This window comes from Drosophila grimshawi, unplaced genomic scaffold (genome assembly GCF_018153295.1).
Source record: "Drosophila grimshawi isolate 15287-2541.00 unplaced genomic scaffold, ASM1815329v1 contig_1377, whole genome shotgun sequence".
Taxonomy (NCBI): Eukaryota; Metazoa; Arthropoda; class Insecta; order Diptera; family Drosophilidae; genus Drosophila; species Drosophila grimshawi.
Genome location: NW_025062900.1, coordinates 18,276,574 through 18,291,111, shown reverse-complemented (window position 1 = coordinate 18,291,111; position 14,538 = coordinate 18,276,574). Strand labels below are relative to the sequence as shown.

Sequence of the window (14,538 nt, the reverse complement as noted above, 5' to 3'; positions counted from 1 at the left end):
CAAACGAAACGAGCAGCCGTAAATAAAAAGCTCATTACAATAAATCATAAAGTGAAAATTGTTCAATTCGCCTGCTGCTTTAATGGAATATCCATGTTGAGTGTTCACTTTCTGTCTGCTTGTCTGCCTGCCTGCCTGCCAGCCTGCCTGCCAGCCAAAGTCAGCCAGCAAAGCCAGCCAACCGACCGAAGCGCATTTGTCTAAGGATGCGTGTGTGCAATGGCCCAGAGAGAGGGTGTGTCCCTTCCTCCCTACTGTGCGCTTATGCGATCTCCCTGCCTGAATGTCTGACTCTATCTGTCTCTATCTGTCTGACTGCCTGTCTGCCATTCCCGTATCTGGCCAAAATCAAGCATTGGGCCACACTCTTAACTTTTGACTGCTGCCGGCACTTTTCACAAATCGAAGAACGAGCACGCTCTAAAATTAATTTAGTTAAATTGCCGCCTTAAGGGGGGCAATGCGACTGTGCGACTGGGATGGGGTTCTGAGTTTGGTGGTTTGGGTATATGGGATGCGGTTTCTCTGGTTTCTGTGTGGTTCTGTTGCGCTTTTCAACGTAATTAAGTACACACCCTCCATAATTTTGAAAAACAAATCTTGTTATCAGCGCGAGCCAACACAAAACAGTTGCTGTCCTGGTTGGTCAGTCCTTGTTGTTGGTTTGTATTGCGACCTGTGAACTCCAAACTTCAAGCTGCGGACTGTGTGGACTGCTGACTGTTTGAAACCACCCGGCTGGTTGGCTGGCTGGCTGGCAGGCTGGCTGGTTGATTGTGGTGCGTAGATAAAAACCTGCCAAGTGTTGCAACTCAATTTGCCCCCAATACTGTTTTTATTTGTATTTTTTTTGTTATTTTGGTGAACCACCCTCCGATTGGTAGCTTCGTTCCACAACACAAGTTCTTAATTCACTTTTTGGGTATAACGTCGAATTTTGTGTGTGCGTGTTTTTTTTTTTTTTTAATCTCCTGTTGACGGTAAATCAAGCAGTCCCCCTGGGTGCAGCGGCACTTGACGACTCACCCGCCAGATAAATTGCATTTGGCTGCTTGCGAATTTTCATTTTCATTTTTATTGTGCTTAAGCTGCTGCTGAGGCTGCTGCTGCTGCTGAAGCTGCTACTTCCAATGATGTCGAAAACGTTTTGACATTTTTACACACTTTTTGAGCAATTTTTATTGCGTCTCATCGCTGGCTGTGTCTTCCAGGGCAGGGCACGAGGGCAAAGGGTTCGCCGCGGGGGTGCGCTTAACTCTGATTTAGGTGGAAAAGACTACTACAACTATCCGCCTGGCCTAGACTTCGAGCACTTCGAATTCAATCTGTACGCTGCTGTTGGCCAGAGCATCCCCAACTTGGTTACTCCAATGCCCAGGAGAGCATTTCCGTCATACACAAACACACACACAAACACACACAAACACACACAAACACACACAAACACACACACCCACTCGCACCCACTCGCACTCGCACCACTCGAGAAGCGAGTACATATTCATATGCATTAAGTCATGACCATGTCCGGAACCGTTGGGCTGGAAATTGCTTTAATATACCGGAAATTGCAGGAGAGTTGCATAAATTGACACAAAATGCCCCGTGGGCACAATCCAATCTAATGAGACTCAGACATTAATGTGGCTGAGCAAAATCGAAAGTGTTGCACACATTCGGACATCGTTCTATTTATTTTCTTCTTCCATTTCTATCGGAAGTAAATATTAAAAATACCATTTGCGAAGTGCGATTAAAAAATATCCGGAATTTTAAAAGCGATGGGAATATTTAAATGTGGCTCTTAATTGTAAATAATGATCCAGCAATTATTAAAATTGTTTAATTATTATTATTATCGGGTTTCTCAAATAATAAAACATATATTTCGCTATAGATTATCTGACCTGACAACTTTTATGAGTTGGTTGTGTGATTTAAGTTAAGTGTGCATTGCTTGAATGACTTCACTCTGATCTGAAGTAAACATACACAAATCTATACACTCATTCAGTAGCTCAGAATAAGAATAACTTTTCGAGCAAACTTTGTTCGATTCTTGGATACTTTCATGTGAAAATTCTCTAGAATTGTGCTACCCCAAATCGCCTCAAATACTTACCAAAGCCATCAATGTAGACAGAGATTATGAAACTGTCAAATGTCATAATCTGACTCTCTCCAATTCCAGTCAAGCATTTTGCGAGACCTGTCAATCTACTGCCATCAAATTTAAAGAAAACATTTCTACGCATCAAGCAAAGATCTGATCCTGTTTCCACAAGTGCTTTAAGACTAAGTTTTCAATCCCAATTTGGATGAGGTAAACATGCTTCTTGCCATTGATACGAATTTATCCCTCACAAATGGGTTAGTTCGTCTTGCTTCAGTTGTTCCTGGTTGATTACATTTTTGGGAAATCTGACACCTCATTATAGATGATTGGGTAATATTACAATATTAATATACATAATTTTTATAAAATACTGACATTAAATAAATAAATAAAATACGTTATGTAAATAATTGTACTAACATTGCATTTTATTTTCTAATTCTAATTTCAAAGCTTACTTTATAGTTAGTAAAGCAATTTTTTAATTCGACTCATGATAGGATCAAAATCTTGTGAGAAGGTATCTTTTAGTCTCCCTTGCTGTGAAACAAAAACTCGTTGTAAAATGCTATTTTAAAATGGGAATGCATATTTTTTAATAACTCTTAATGCAAAGGCTTAGTGTGCATAAGTAAATGTATTCAGGATGGCTCTAAAGATGTAAGTCAATCCAGAACATAGAGTGATGAAGTGATGATCTTTGTATATGAATTCGACTCTCTTCGAGCTGAAGGTCCAGTCATTAGTGCTCTTACTATTATTATTATTATTAATTGAAATATTATTTTGTATATAACTGTATTATAGTCAACATATTTAAATAAATAAATGTCAAATTCTCTCAGTACTCCCAGTATATAATTTAGCTATCTGATCAGGCATTTGATGTTAAGTTCAATCAATTAAGCGTTCAACCATTTAACAATGTGATGTGTATTTAATGTGGGATCTTGTTTGTTGTAATACTCAGGAAACCAACGACCAACACGAACTTAATGCAATATTAAGCTCTTCAGATATATTCTGAAGATACGTGTATGTCAATTGTTGAACATTTATGCTTTAAGCTGAGCTGATAAGTAATTGCGTAGCCAATACGAATGTGTCACAGTGCTGACAAGCTGGCATATTTTGTAGCTCCGGCTTTGCCAATAGTCGGAGCCATGTTTATCCAGTCACGAACTGGCGCAAGGAGTGCGGATCCGAGCTCGGCGCAGATGCTCATATTTCGCGAACTGCGTCGAACCACGTGCGCTGCCCGGAAGCGAATCGAAATTATCACCAATTTGCAGTCATCGAAATCCAATTACGTACGGGCGTGTGACTGTGTGTGTGTGTGTGTGTGTTACCCCGAATTCTGGTCCAGGGACAATGGTCGTAAATGCAGACAGAGGTGTACCTCTGGCCATGCGGTGGCCATATGTTGGCATCGATACAATCCAAAACTGCAGCGAGTGCAGCCCTCGAGCCGGAGCTGAATCTGGAGGCAGACATTAATCGGATTAGGTTGGCTGGCCTCGCCAAAAACATAATTTGCGAGAAATGTCACACGGCACACGGCGACTGCCCGGCGACTTATTTGCAATTTGCGAAATGGAAAACGAAGCGAAAGTCGAGTGGAATTCGTACGGGGGATGCAGATGGCAAGGGTGGAGAGTTCAAATGCTGTTTGTGGGGCAGGTTGTAACAGCGCACTAAATCATGCATGACAAGTCGAGTAGTTGTCGTCTCTATCAAACCCATCATAATCGCCAAACGCGTACGCATCATTATCGGGATCGGGCTCCTGGTTTGCTATACGAGCGCATCCGCTCGATGGGGTGGGTCTCGTCTCTCGGGTGCTGCTGTTGTTGTTTAGTTCCGGTATGCGACAGATGCAACAGACGTGTCCGGAGTCTGTGGTGAAACCACAAGCGGCTCTCCAAAGGGGCGCCACCCCAGCCATCATTGTCCACGAAGCTGTCACTGCTCATTGTCAGCTAAGTGCCGGGCAATGGGCGAAGTTGATGACTAGCTGGAGTTGGGGCAGTTTGTTCGGACGCACAACAAGCTGTAGCCGTAACAGCAACAGCAGCATCTGCAGTGGCTAAAACCATTTTCATTTTCAAGGGCCCTAAACCAAATTTTTTGCTCTCAGCGCAACCTGCTCTCTTGGATGGTAAGGTAGCAAAAAGAAACCCTGCATGCACTGTGGAACAAACTTTTGCCAGCTCTCAAAATAAAAATTAAAAAAGACACGTGCTCAAAATACGAAATATTTATTTATTTATTTTTTTAATGTTTACATATAACATTAATCGCAAAACATTATTCTAAATCACAAAGTTTATCATCTTTCAAATGGGAAAATATAATTTATTTATGTATTTTTATTTATTTACTTAATATAAATTAAGAACTGAAAATTAAATAAATAAAATAAAATAAGAATTGAAAATAAGAACTAAAGTTAAGAATTAAATCATATAAAATTATAAGTAATTTGTTTCAATGATTTTGAATTAATATTTTTTTTTATTTATTGGTAATATTCTTCTTTCTTTATTTTTCTTAATAATTAATTTTACAAATTTTTATATTATCAACAAGCTATTATTAGTTTAATTTATATATATTTTTTAACTTTTTTAATTTATGTTATGTGTGAAATATATTTTCCTCTTCAGCCCAGAGTTTTATAGTCGGCTTTTGTTTTAACCCCAACAGCTGCTTAATATCTTATCTCGCAAATAAAATTGTGTACCACTGTGGCTGGCTGTGCCACCCGCTAGGCGGCAACCGCAGCGACAGCGGCGGTGGCGTCTGCGTTGTGCACTCAAAACGGGAAAACGATAAGACGCAAGGACAGAGTCAGGGTTGGAGGGGGAACAGCAGCCATCCCATTGCTTCCGCTGCACTGCAGCCACAACGAGGGTGAGGATGATGCTGATTGTGAGGGTGGGTGTCCGACACCCGACAACAATAAAAGCAAATTCAATGCGTTCTGTGATAATTTCGCACTACAAAAGCAACGAGAAACGAGAAAGGCGAAGCGATAAAACGGAGCACCCAACAACGATTGCACAGCTAAAGCCGTAAACGAGCAAATAATAAAAATTGTATATAGCAAAGCGGTACAACATGAAAATAAAATATTATAATAATGCCGCATATAGTTGTTGGATATGAAAAACATGAGTGTGAATAGTCAATGAGTGTTTTTTTTTTGGTCTAGTGGGGTGGGTGGGTTAAACAGGTCGGATGCGGATCAAGTGATGCTTCTTGGCATCATTGTGGGTGACAGGATGCTCTCGAGGGTGGTTGATGTTGCTGTTGGTGTTTGTATTTGTGTTGGTGGTGGAAATCAAACGGTAACAATGCAATCAAAATTTACGTTTTCCTTTACCTTGGTGCAAATTTAGTTATTGTCTAGACTCTGGAGTCGGAGTCGGGACACTCGAGGGAATTGTTAGGCCATAATTTAATTCAGCTGGCCCATTATTTCATTAGTTGAGCGTCGGCAGCCAACTCCCCCTTTCTGAAAATTGTGCAATTTATTTTCAGTATTGTATTCGGTTGCGTAAGTATTGTAAAATGGCACTGGCAGCTAGACGCATAAATTTGTGTATTTCGATTTTGATTTTGCCATTTTAATTGTTTGTAAACTCTGCCACATGCTTTGCCACTTGCTCCTTTGTCTGTTTGCCACACTCTATATGCCCATCTGTCTGTCTGTCTGCCTGTCTGCCTGTCTGTCCCTGTGTCCCTATGTCTATATTGTCTTTGTTGGGCAAACATGTTGTATCTTTGCATCTGTATCTGAGCAGGCTTTCAGCAATGTTTGTGCAATTTTTGCGTAGTTTGTCTTTAGTTTTTGTAATTAACATTTATGCCGAAAAGCTTGAGATATTCATATTTGTCCAATCTAAACCTTAGCAAAATTTCCAGCTTCCGATTATTCCCATAATTCGTAGAAATATGATTTTTACTCAGTTGATTACCAGAGAGAGAAAATATATTTGTTAGCAATCAATAATTGACACAGAAAATACAGGAAATACCAACACAATAAATCCAGCAATGAAAATTTAAATAAATATTCTTAAAACCCTTGTATTCTATTGCAAATATAATTTTTCTATAGGCTTAAGCAAATCACTAAATAATTGTTACAAAATTCAAGTCGGCTTTTATTGGCATTTATGGATAAATCCTCAATTAAGATGCAAGTATATTTATATAAAATATTCATAGTTACAACTTTTTAAGGCATTTATAAAGCACAAAATCCAGCAGCTGAAGTATTCAAAAAATAATCAACTTTTTTTTAGTTTGTGCCATAAATTGAATGGACTTTTTGATATTTTTTTATTTATTACTCCCAAGCTATTACTTAATTATTTTTTCGCTTCAAAACAATTGCACATTTTTTTTTTATAGAAGATGACTATTCTGATGAATAACGAGATATGTCATTAAAAAAGTTATTGGAATTTTATCAAGATAATAAAAGAAACCAAGTGTGAAATAAATGAAGACTGGATTGGTCACTTGCCCCGTATTTGTTTTCAGTCCGGGCAATATGCAATCACTGCCATTATTATGCATGCCTAAAAGTATGCCGCAAAATATGCAAACAGTGTCAGAACTCAATAGCTCGATGGGTGCTGAGTGAAGCTGAGAATTATGCAAGTGCACAAAGAAACTGTTGAGTGGAATGTGCCGCACTTGAACTTACCAGCTACACTCGAGTGAGTCCACCCCGTCCACTGGGCAAGTGCAACATAAATGCATAGAGACAATGAAAATTAAATTGTTGCAAGCAAGCAGCGCACAACTTTATGCAAATAACAAAAAGACGCAAACGGCAGAAGGACAGTCGGCCGGACAGATGAGATTCTAGTTAGCAAAAGTATATTAAAAAAACAAAAGAAAAGAAAATAATGTCGACAACGAAATCCATCTGTTTAATGGGTCTACAAGAGCCAAGACAGGCCCAACCCAAGCACACACATGATTGTGGGTGCTGCGATGGGTGTGCGCTTCTAATCCGCCAGATTACAAAAGTGTGCGGCAAGGTTGGAGCTGTGGCAACGGGCAACCATGATCCCAACCCCATTAGACGAGGTCCAACCCTTGGCCAAACTATTACATTTGATAAATTCGAGATTAAAGTGAATTTGCAGTTGAGCTGAGGGCAAGACCAGGAACAGAATCAAACCAAACCAACCCAAGCCGAGCCGAGCCGAGCTGAGCCGGGTCATCAAATTTATGGCCATACACATTTGCCAGAATTTTCTTTTGTATGAGCACTTGGCCGACTCGTGCGCCCTTTTAATTATCACACGTAATGACAGCAGCAAATGCAATTGCTAATTAATTGCCACAACTGAAGAGCCCGACCCATCGAAATGAAAGAATTTATGGTGTATACATTTGTCCGGCTTGACATATTATTATTCCAACATGTGTGTGTTCCTATATATACATATATATATATATATATATTGTTCGAATGCAATTTGGCGCAAGACAAAGGACCAAATTGGGGGCGTAGGCTGGCAAATGTCTGCGACTCGCATAGTTCATTAATGCGTTGCGGCTTATCTTAGTTGGGGTTTTACTGGCCAAGGGATCAGATCGGCAACGCAATAAACTTGAAGTTCAACTTGAACTTGAACTGAAATGTGATTTTGGCGTTATTTGGTCATTTTGGTGGTTGTGCGACCAATCTCTAATGAAGATAATCGTTTGTGCTGTCAAAACTGCCACAAAATATAATTGTGATAGCAACACGAATCGCCAGCGCATGATTAACGATGGGAGGCATTATGAAAAAGACCAAAAACAAAAATATACTTAGACAAAAAAAAAATTAAGAAGAAAAAAAAGCAGACACAATGAAATCTTTAAGATACAAACTCGTACGTATGTACAGCGGAAACTTCACTAAAACAATAACAAAAGATGCCAGCCAACCGATTACTGGCAATTTGGCACGGGGCATGGAGAGAGGGGTTCGCCTTTATACGCATTACACTTAGAAGCTAAAGCTGCTGCTAAGGCTGACCAGCCACACACTCCTCCCTCCAGCTGCAACTGCAATCCGGGTACGGTAACAAACTCAGCGACTCACTTAGGGGCCCAAGTCAAGATGTTATCGCAAAAGCTCAAACGTCAAAACATCAGAACAGAAACTGAAACTGAACAAAACAACTGAACAACTGAACAGTTGGCTAGTTAAGTTTTTAATGAATCTCGGTAGATATTTAAAATCGGTTGCCTGTCGCTTTACGTATTTTTTTTTAGTCGTTTGTCGGCAGTTTTCAAGTGCGCACATCAGGCGCGCTTCAATCCAATCCACCAGTTCTCAACAGTGCTTACCCAAAAAAAACCCCATAACTCAAGCCAGTGTCAAGTGTCAATAAAAAAAAAATTGAAACTTCTTTTTAATATAGAAGCCTCTTGTTGTGTGTGTTCCTGAAATGTTCCTGGGATCTGTAGTCTATTTGGGACTGTGCTGCTTTCTGTTGACTCATCATTGCGCACAAGGTGGTACAGCAGATTTAATTCTTAATAGCTTATTTACCAATTAGCGATAAGTGCTGTCATTGTTTTCGATGAAAAGATAAAAGATCCCAATCTCAAAATCCCACCCACGCAAATCAATTGTGGGTTTTTCCAGTGCTTCGCAAATCATTACAAAACTAGCCAAAATTAAACAAAAGAGGTGAAGGAACTTTAGTTCAAAAATGTTGTAAACAACATGATAAATGATTGGGAAAAAATTCGAAATTAAATTTCTTCTCCCAATTGTTAGCTCCTCAAAGCATGTAGGTATAAAATAAACATATTATTGTCTGAGCAATCAGGGATTTCAACATTTGAATTTCCCATTGTAATTCACTGTGCAGTTGAAAAAGTGTCGCATCTTTAATTGAATATAATTGAATATATATAATGAATTATATAATTTATTTTTATAAGCCATCAGGTTCTTTGCTCATTAGCTTTTTTAATTAAAAACATTAAATAATCAGCTGAGCATTGATTTAAAATTTGTTTAAATTTTTGAATTTGTAACAATAATATATTCTGCAATTTTTTACTGTAATAAATTCTACTGACATTTATCTATTTAAAAACTATTCAAGATTAAAGTTATTCCATTCTGAGCTTTAGTTTAGCCCTGTAAACAGTTCGACATGAGTTTGCTTTTCACTTTCACTATTAATTAGATAATTATTGTGCTTGAATGTGCTCAATGAATTCAAATAGAATCCAAAACCAGTTCAGTCTAACCCCATTCTGTAATCAACTTGAGTTGGCAGTGCAAACTTTTAATATTGAAGTGCAATTAAAAATTGGTCAAAGTGCGCCAGGTCCACTCGGTAGGCAGTCAACTGTGTGCGGTGGTTACGAGAGAAGTATCCATAAATAAGTCAGCGTGAGCTAATTGCGCCACTTATAGATGCTGCTGGAGACACGCTCCAGTTCATCCGATGCTCTTTTGGGTTGTGGTTGGGGACGGGTTGTGGTTGGGGTGGAGGTCGAAGTGTTTGCATAACTTAAATGAAATTTCTCCACTAAATCTAATTTCTATGCTAAACCGAAAAACAAACAACGCTGATGATGACTGGTACGTGGACACGGGCCGTAAACCGTAAGCAGGTCAGGCAAATAAAGTGTCATCCAAGCTGGATTTCGATGACATGGAGAGCAACAACAACAACCAAACGGGTGTGCCAGTTATAAGCGGACAGGGGCAGGGACAGGGACAAGGACAGGGGCAACAGGGTAGTGGTAGCGGTGGCTATGATCCGGGAACTGGACGCGCTGCAAATGCAGGTGGGGGCGGAGCAACTGGATCTGGTGGAGGCAACAGTGGCAACCGGCCAAAGATACACGGAGTGCGTGTTACAGTCGATACGGGCGATGGGCAGCAGCAGACGAAAGGTAATTAAATTTGGCTCACTGCAATGCAAAGCAAATGAGACTGAATACAACTAAAAGCGAACTTCAAAGCAGAGTCCAAGGAGAGTGTCGAAATTACGGACTTGGGTAAACACAAGAAACGTGTGGGCATCCACACGGACATCACGTTCGAGATAACGGCCGAGGGGGACGCAAATGAGACGAGTTCCGCCCAGCAGCAGGGGGAGAAGGGTAAGCAGCTTTATAGCATCACCTGCCAGCTCACTTTCACTTTCACTTTCACTTACCCCCATCTCCCCTATTGCCAAATACCAGAGGATGCCAGCGTGCCCATTTATAAGGGTCGTGCCAGCAGCAACGATGGCAAGCACAAGTCGAGAACACACCACGATCCCAAGTCACAATGGAATCCCAACTTCTCCAGCGAGCATCGTGGCTACGATGTCGGCAGTCGAGGTGGCTCACGGTCCAGCTCAGATGGCTACTATCCGCAGTATTATCCACAGCATGTGTATACGAGTGCCGGTGTGGATGCCGGCAACATCTATCGCAACGGGGAAAGCTGGACACACTATGTGCCCGTGTGGACCACAGAGCGTTCACCGCATGAGCAGAGCCAGGTGCAACGACGCCCCTCCTGGAAGCCCTGCTACTGCATGTCCTCATATGGCACCGACTACAGACGTCGTCGGGATAGCAAGACCAACAGAAGAAGCGACACTGGAATCAAGGGTATAGTCAAAAGTCACGCTGTGCACATCGATGGCAAGTTGGAGCAGCCCTTCTCCTGAACAACGCATCTCCATCTAAATTACACTGCTTACAAAAATAACTGCATTGGTTGTGTAGAAAAAATGATTCAATTCCACAAAGAAATGCGCCGAATAAAATGGATTCCAATTATAAATCAAAAAGATCAAAAATCCATCTGGAGACGTTTAAGACGAACGCAAACAACAAATTATTATTATTATTTTTGAAATTTATTTTATTTTATTGTTGACATCTTGTTAACCTACTACGAGGTAGGTGTGAAATTCGTTACTACTACAGTTACAGCTTTTGGTGAGGGGTATCTTAAGAGTGGACACTGTAAGTGCTGACCTTGCCATTGTCATCGACAGAGGCGGTGGCTGCATTGTAGCCAACCTGCTTGCCATTCACATTCTGGCTCTCGCTCTCGCCAGTGGCCAGATCCTTGTAGTTCTTCACATGTCCATCCGAATCGTACTGTGGAAATAATTGAAGATACATAAACAATTAAGCACGCATCTAGACAAATGCACAAGCTTTTGCTTGTACACAAACAATGGAGAGTTTTTCATGTCTAAAATCGAACTCACCTCAGACTGGGAAGACCACTTGGATTGCTTCTCCCATTGCTTGGTCTGGTAGCCACTATTGCCACCAAGGCCTGCGCCAGCACCAAAGTTGCCAGAGCCCGCCAATTGCTGTCCACTTGAGAAACCCGTCGATAGACCAAAGTTATTCTGTGCATTCATCTGGCTGTTGCTCGAGGAGCCGCCCAGCAGGGAGCCACGGTACTGGCCACCCAACAGAGAACCGCCCAACTGGGAGCTACCCAACAGGGAACCGCCCAACAGCGAACCACTCGTGAGGGAGGCACTGTTGCCTGCATTCATTGAACTGGCAGCGTTCAGGGAACTGGCAGAGTTAAGGGAGCTGGCGGAGTTCATGGAGCTGCCCGCATTGTAACCATAGTTGGAGTTGAAGCCACTGGAGCCGCCCATCTGCATCTGATTGGAGGAGGCCAGACCAGCACCGCCGCTATATGAGTTGCCAGAGGCTGCCTGCTGCCTTGCTGTCTGATGAGCCTGGTTGATCAGCTGATTCAACTGGGAGCTACCGGCGCCAAAGTGAACGCCGCTCGTTTGACCAGCGGATAGCTGGGCTTGGTGTCCAAAGTTGCTGCCGAAGCCGACATTCTGGTTGACCTTGAAGGCGGAGTTGGTGCCAAAAGCGGAGCCAGTGTTTGAGGTGTACCTAGAAGCGGGCTGCTGAATAATCTGTGGTGCCGAGGCAGTAGTTGTCACCTTGCGCTGATAATAATGCTCCGAAGTGGACGCGGGCTGAGGAACTGGCACATACTGAACCGTGGGCTGCTGCTCGACAACGCGCTCCACATGCTGCACGTATCTCTGGGCGCCACCGGGCACTGTATAAACCACCTGCTGTGGCGCACTGGACACAACGCGCTCGTGATGCATGTACTCCACATTGCCACCGGTGCTAACTGGTGCGGTTAAAGCCAAAGGTGCCTGCAGATTGCTAGCGTGCAGCGACTCGGAAGTGCTTGATCCTGCACCACCAAAGTTGACCTCAGTGCCAGCATTGCTTGCATCAGCAAACTGCACATTGCTGCCAGCACTTTGTGCACTGTTGTAGTTGGCGCTGGTCTGGAATGCCGAGTTCGAGGAGAAGGCACTGTTCGCTCCGAAAGAAGAGCCACTGCTGGCACCGTAAGAAGAGCCACTATTGGCACCGAAACCAGCTGAATTACTGGCACCGAAACCAGCAGAATTACTGGCACCGAAGCCAGCTGAATTACTGGCACCGAAGCCAGCTGCATTATTGGCACCGAAAGAAGAGCCACTATTGGAACCATAGCCGGAACCGCTGCTCGAGCTGCTGTCGGCACCCTCAACGGCACCCACCGAATCGTAGGAGCTCTCCAAGTTGCCCAATGAAGCACCGCCGCCAAGCGAGAGATCCGCACTGCCACCAACTCCAAGTCCGCCCGATCCGCCAGAACTGTAGCCACTGGAGCCGTAGGCCTTTCTGCGAGCCGTTTCAATTGCCTGCTGATGCGCATTGTAATGGCTAAGGATGGGATTTAAAAGCAAGGTGATTCTTATTAGGACTTAGATTAAAAAAAAAGTATAAAAGTACAGTTTTATAGGTGCCGAATTATTTAGAAGATTATATAGTAGTAGTGTTAGTACCATGTAGCCAATTGGAAATTTCTATTTTGTCAGTTACAAAATGATATCTTCAATATTTGCCGCAGGGCACTTACCGACTGTGGAAATCGTCCCGTTTGAGTCTAAGCATTATTTACCCAAGATAAACAAAATATAATTATCAAAGTTGAAGTTCTTCTTGACTTTCACATTGACCAACTTACCTGTCCTGGAAATCTGCAAGAGAAACATTAAAAAGTGTATTTTTATTATTCGTTTTTTACTATTTTTTGATTGTATTTTTAATTGGGTAATTCAAATAAGTGTGGCGTCATCTAATCTCGACACATGCCTGTAAGTCACACGTTGCACAATTTGTGTTGTGTTAAAAGTTTATTCGGCACAACGACTGATTAAGTCAACGAGTTAAAACACGTTTTGCAATTGTCACCAAATAGGGAAACGTCAAAAGGATTTTTTTGAACACTTTATGCCAGTCTTTGGGCATACATAAATAGGAACAGCTCTTTACCTGCACAGACCACACCCAGGCAGAGGGCGAGCAGCAACAATGATCTCATATTGAGTTGCTTGAAAAATGTATATTTTAGCAGCGTAGAAAAAACCGTGCGAGTCTCACGCCTGAAATTGTACTAATGAGCAGGAGCGTTGGCAACTCGCTTTAAAAACCAGACGATTGGCTCAGACAATTATTGATAAGACCTGAGCTCAACTCGGACTTGAAACAGATTGAAACAGCTTCTTGACCTAGAGAGCAGATAATGTCTGTATGTCTATGGATGTCGATTCAATAAAATTCAAATCGGAATTGGTGCAGAAAATCTTGAAAATATATATATAAATATTTTTTTTCAAACAATGATGAAAGTAATTGCGACATGCAAATGTATATATATATATATACATACATGTAGGTTTATTACCTTGTATGAGCTTCTATATATACAGCTGATAGGAATTGTTTTCGTGTCGAAACCTTGGGATGCACACAATACTCATACATAGCTGCTATGTACAGTTCTGATGAGAATATATATAAATATGAGTATATATATGAGTCTGCCATTGATAGAAGCATTAGAGCATTAGAACATTTTACTACATATATGTCTATATATATATAACTAGTTGTTCTCTCTCTCTTTACATTAGGTGAAGGAATTCATGATTTTCTAATCTAACATTTTCAATTTTTATATTTAGTTTCAAAGATTATGCAAATCGTCATTTAAGCGTTGTTTTTTTATGAATTGTATACGTCAGCTATTCTTGATTGATACTTTTATATACATATACACATATTTTTAATAGTATTATATATTAATTTATTGAAAAATATAATATTTTAGAAATATGTATTTCAAAAAGGTGAACGCTTTTTATTCTTTCTTTCTTATTTGACGTTTGAGCAAGATTGCAAAATTTTACCTGTACAAATCTAGCTAAATCTATATATTTAAGATTTTTAATAATTATATAATAGCTATATAAAAGCATAATTTAAGGATTGGCTATAATTATTTGCGTTCTTATAGCAGTAATTTTTTCCCAACGAGTTTCATTCTA

General features: G+C 41.0%; 2 protein-coding genes across 5 annotated transcripts; one reads left to right on the top strand and one right to left on the bottom strand.

The window, feature by feature from the left end:
• The first annotated feature begins 8,407 nt into the window (after nt 1–8,407).
• Nucleotides 8,408–10,991, top strand: LOC6571098 (filaggrin-2). Of its 2 annotated transcripts, none has more exons than XM_032742349.2 (4): nt 8,408–8,647; nt 9,767–10,051; nt 10,121–10,261; nt 10,346–10,991. In XM_032742349.2, exons 1-4 carry the CDS (start codon nt 8,581–8,583, stop codon nt 10,819–10,821), a joined length of 969 nt encoding a protein of 322 aa, XP_032598240.2. In that variant the 5' UTR covers nt 8,408–8,580; the 3' UTR covers nt 10,822–10,991. The 2 variants fall into 2 exon arrangements, with proteins under 2 accessions (XP_032598240.2, XP_001997305.2); XM_001997269.3 differs by having other exon boundaries at nt 10,124–10,261; nt 10,346–10,950.
• Nucleotides 10,992–11,000: 9 nt separating this feature from the next.
• On the bottom strand, nt 11,001–13,575 carry LOC6566994 (uncharacterized transmembrane protein DDB_G0289901). Of its 3 annotated transcripts, XM_032739289.2 has the most exons (6): nt 13,484–13,575; nt 13,176–13,188; nt 13,068–13,094; nt 11,632–12,871; nt 11,374–11,601; nt 11,001–11,260 (listed from the first exon to the last, which is right to left on the bottom strand). In XM_032739289.2, exons 1-6 carry the CDS (start codon nt 13,530–13,532, stop codon nt 11,108–11,110), a joined length of 1,710 nt encoding a protein of 569 aa, XP_032595180.2. In that variant the 5' UTR covers nt 13,533–13,575; the 3' UTR covers nt 11,001–11,107. The 3 variants fall into 3 exon arrangements, with proteins under 3 accessions (XP_032595180.2, XP_001992795.2, XP_032595179.2); XM_001992759.3 differs by having other exon boundaries at nt 11,374–12,871; XM_032739288.2 differs by lacking the exon at nt 13,068–13,094 and having other exon boundaries at nt 11,374–12,871; nt 13,484–13,554.
• Nucleotides 13,576–14,538: the final 963 nt, after the last annotated feature.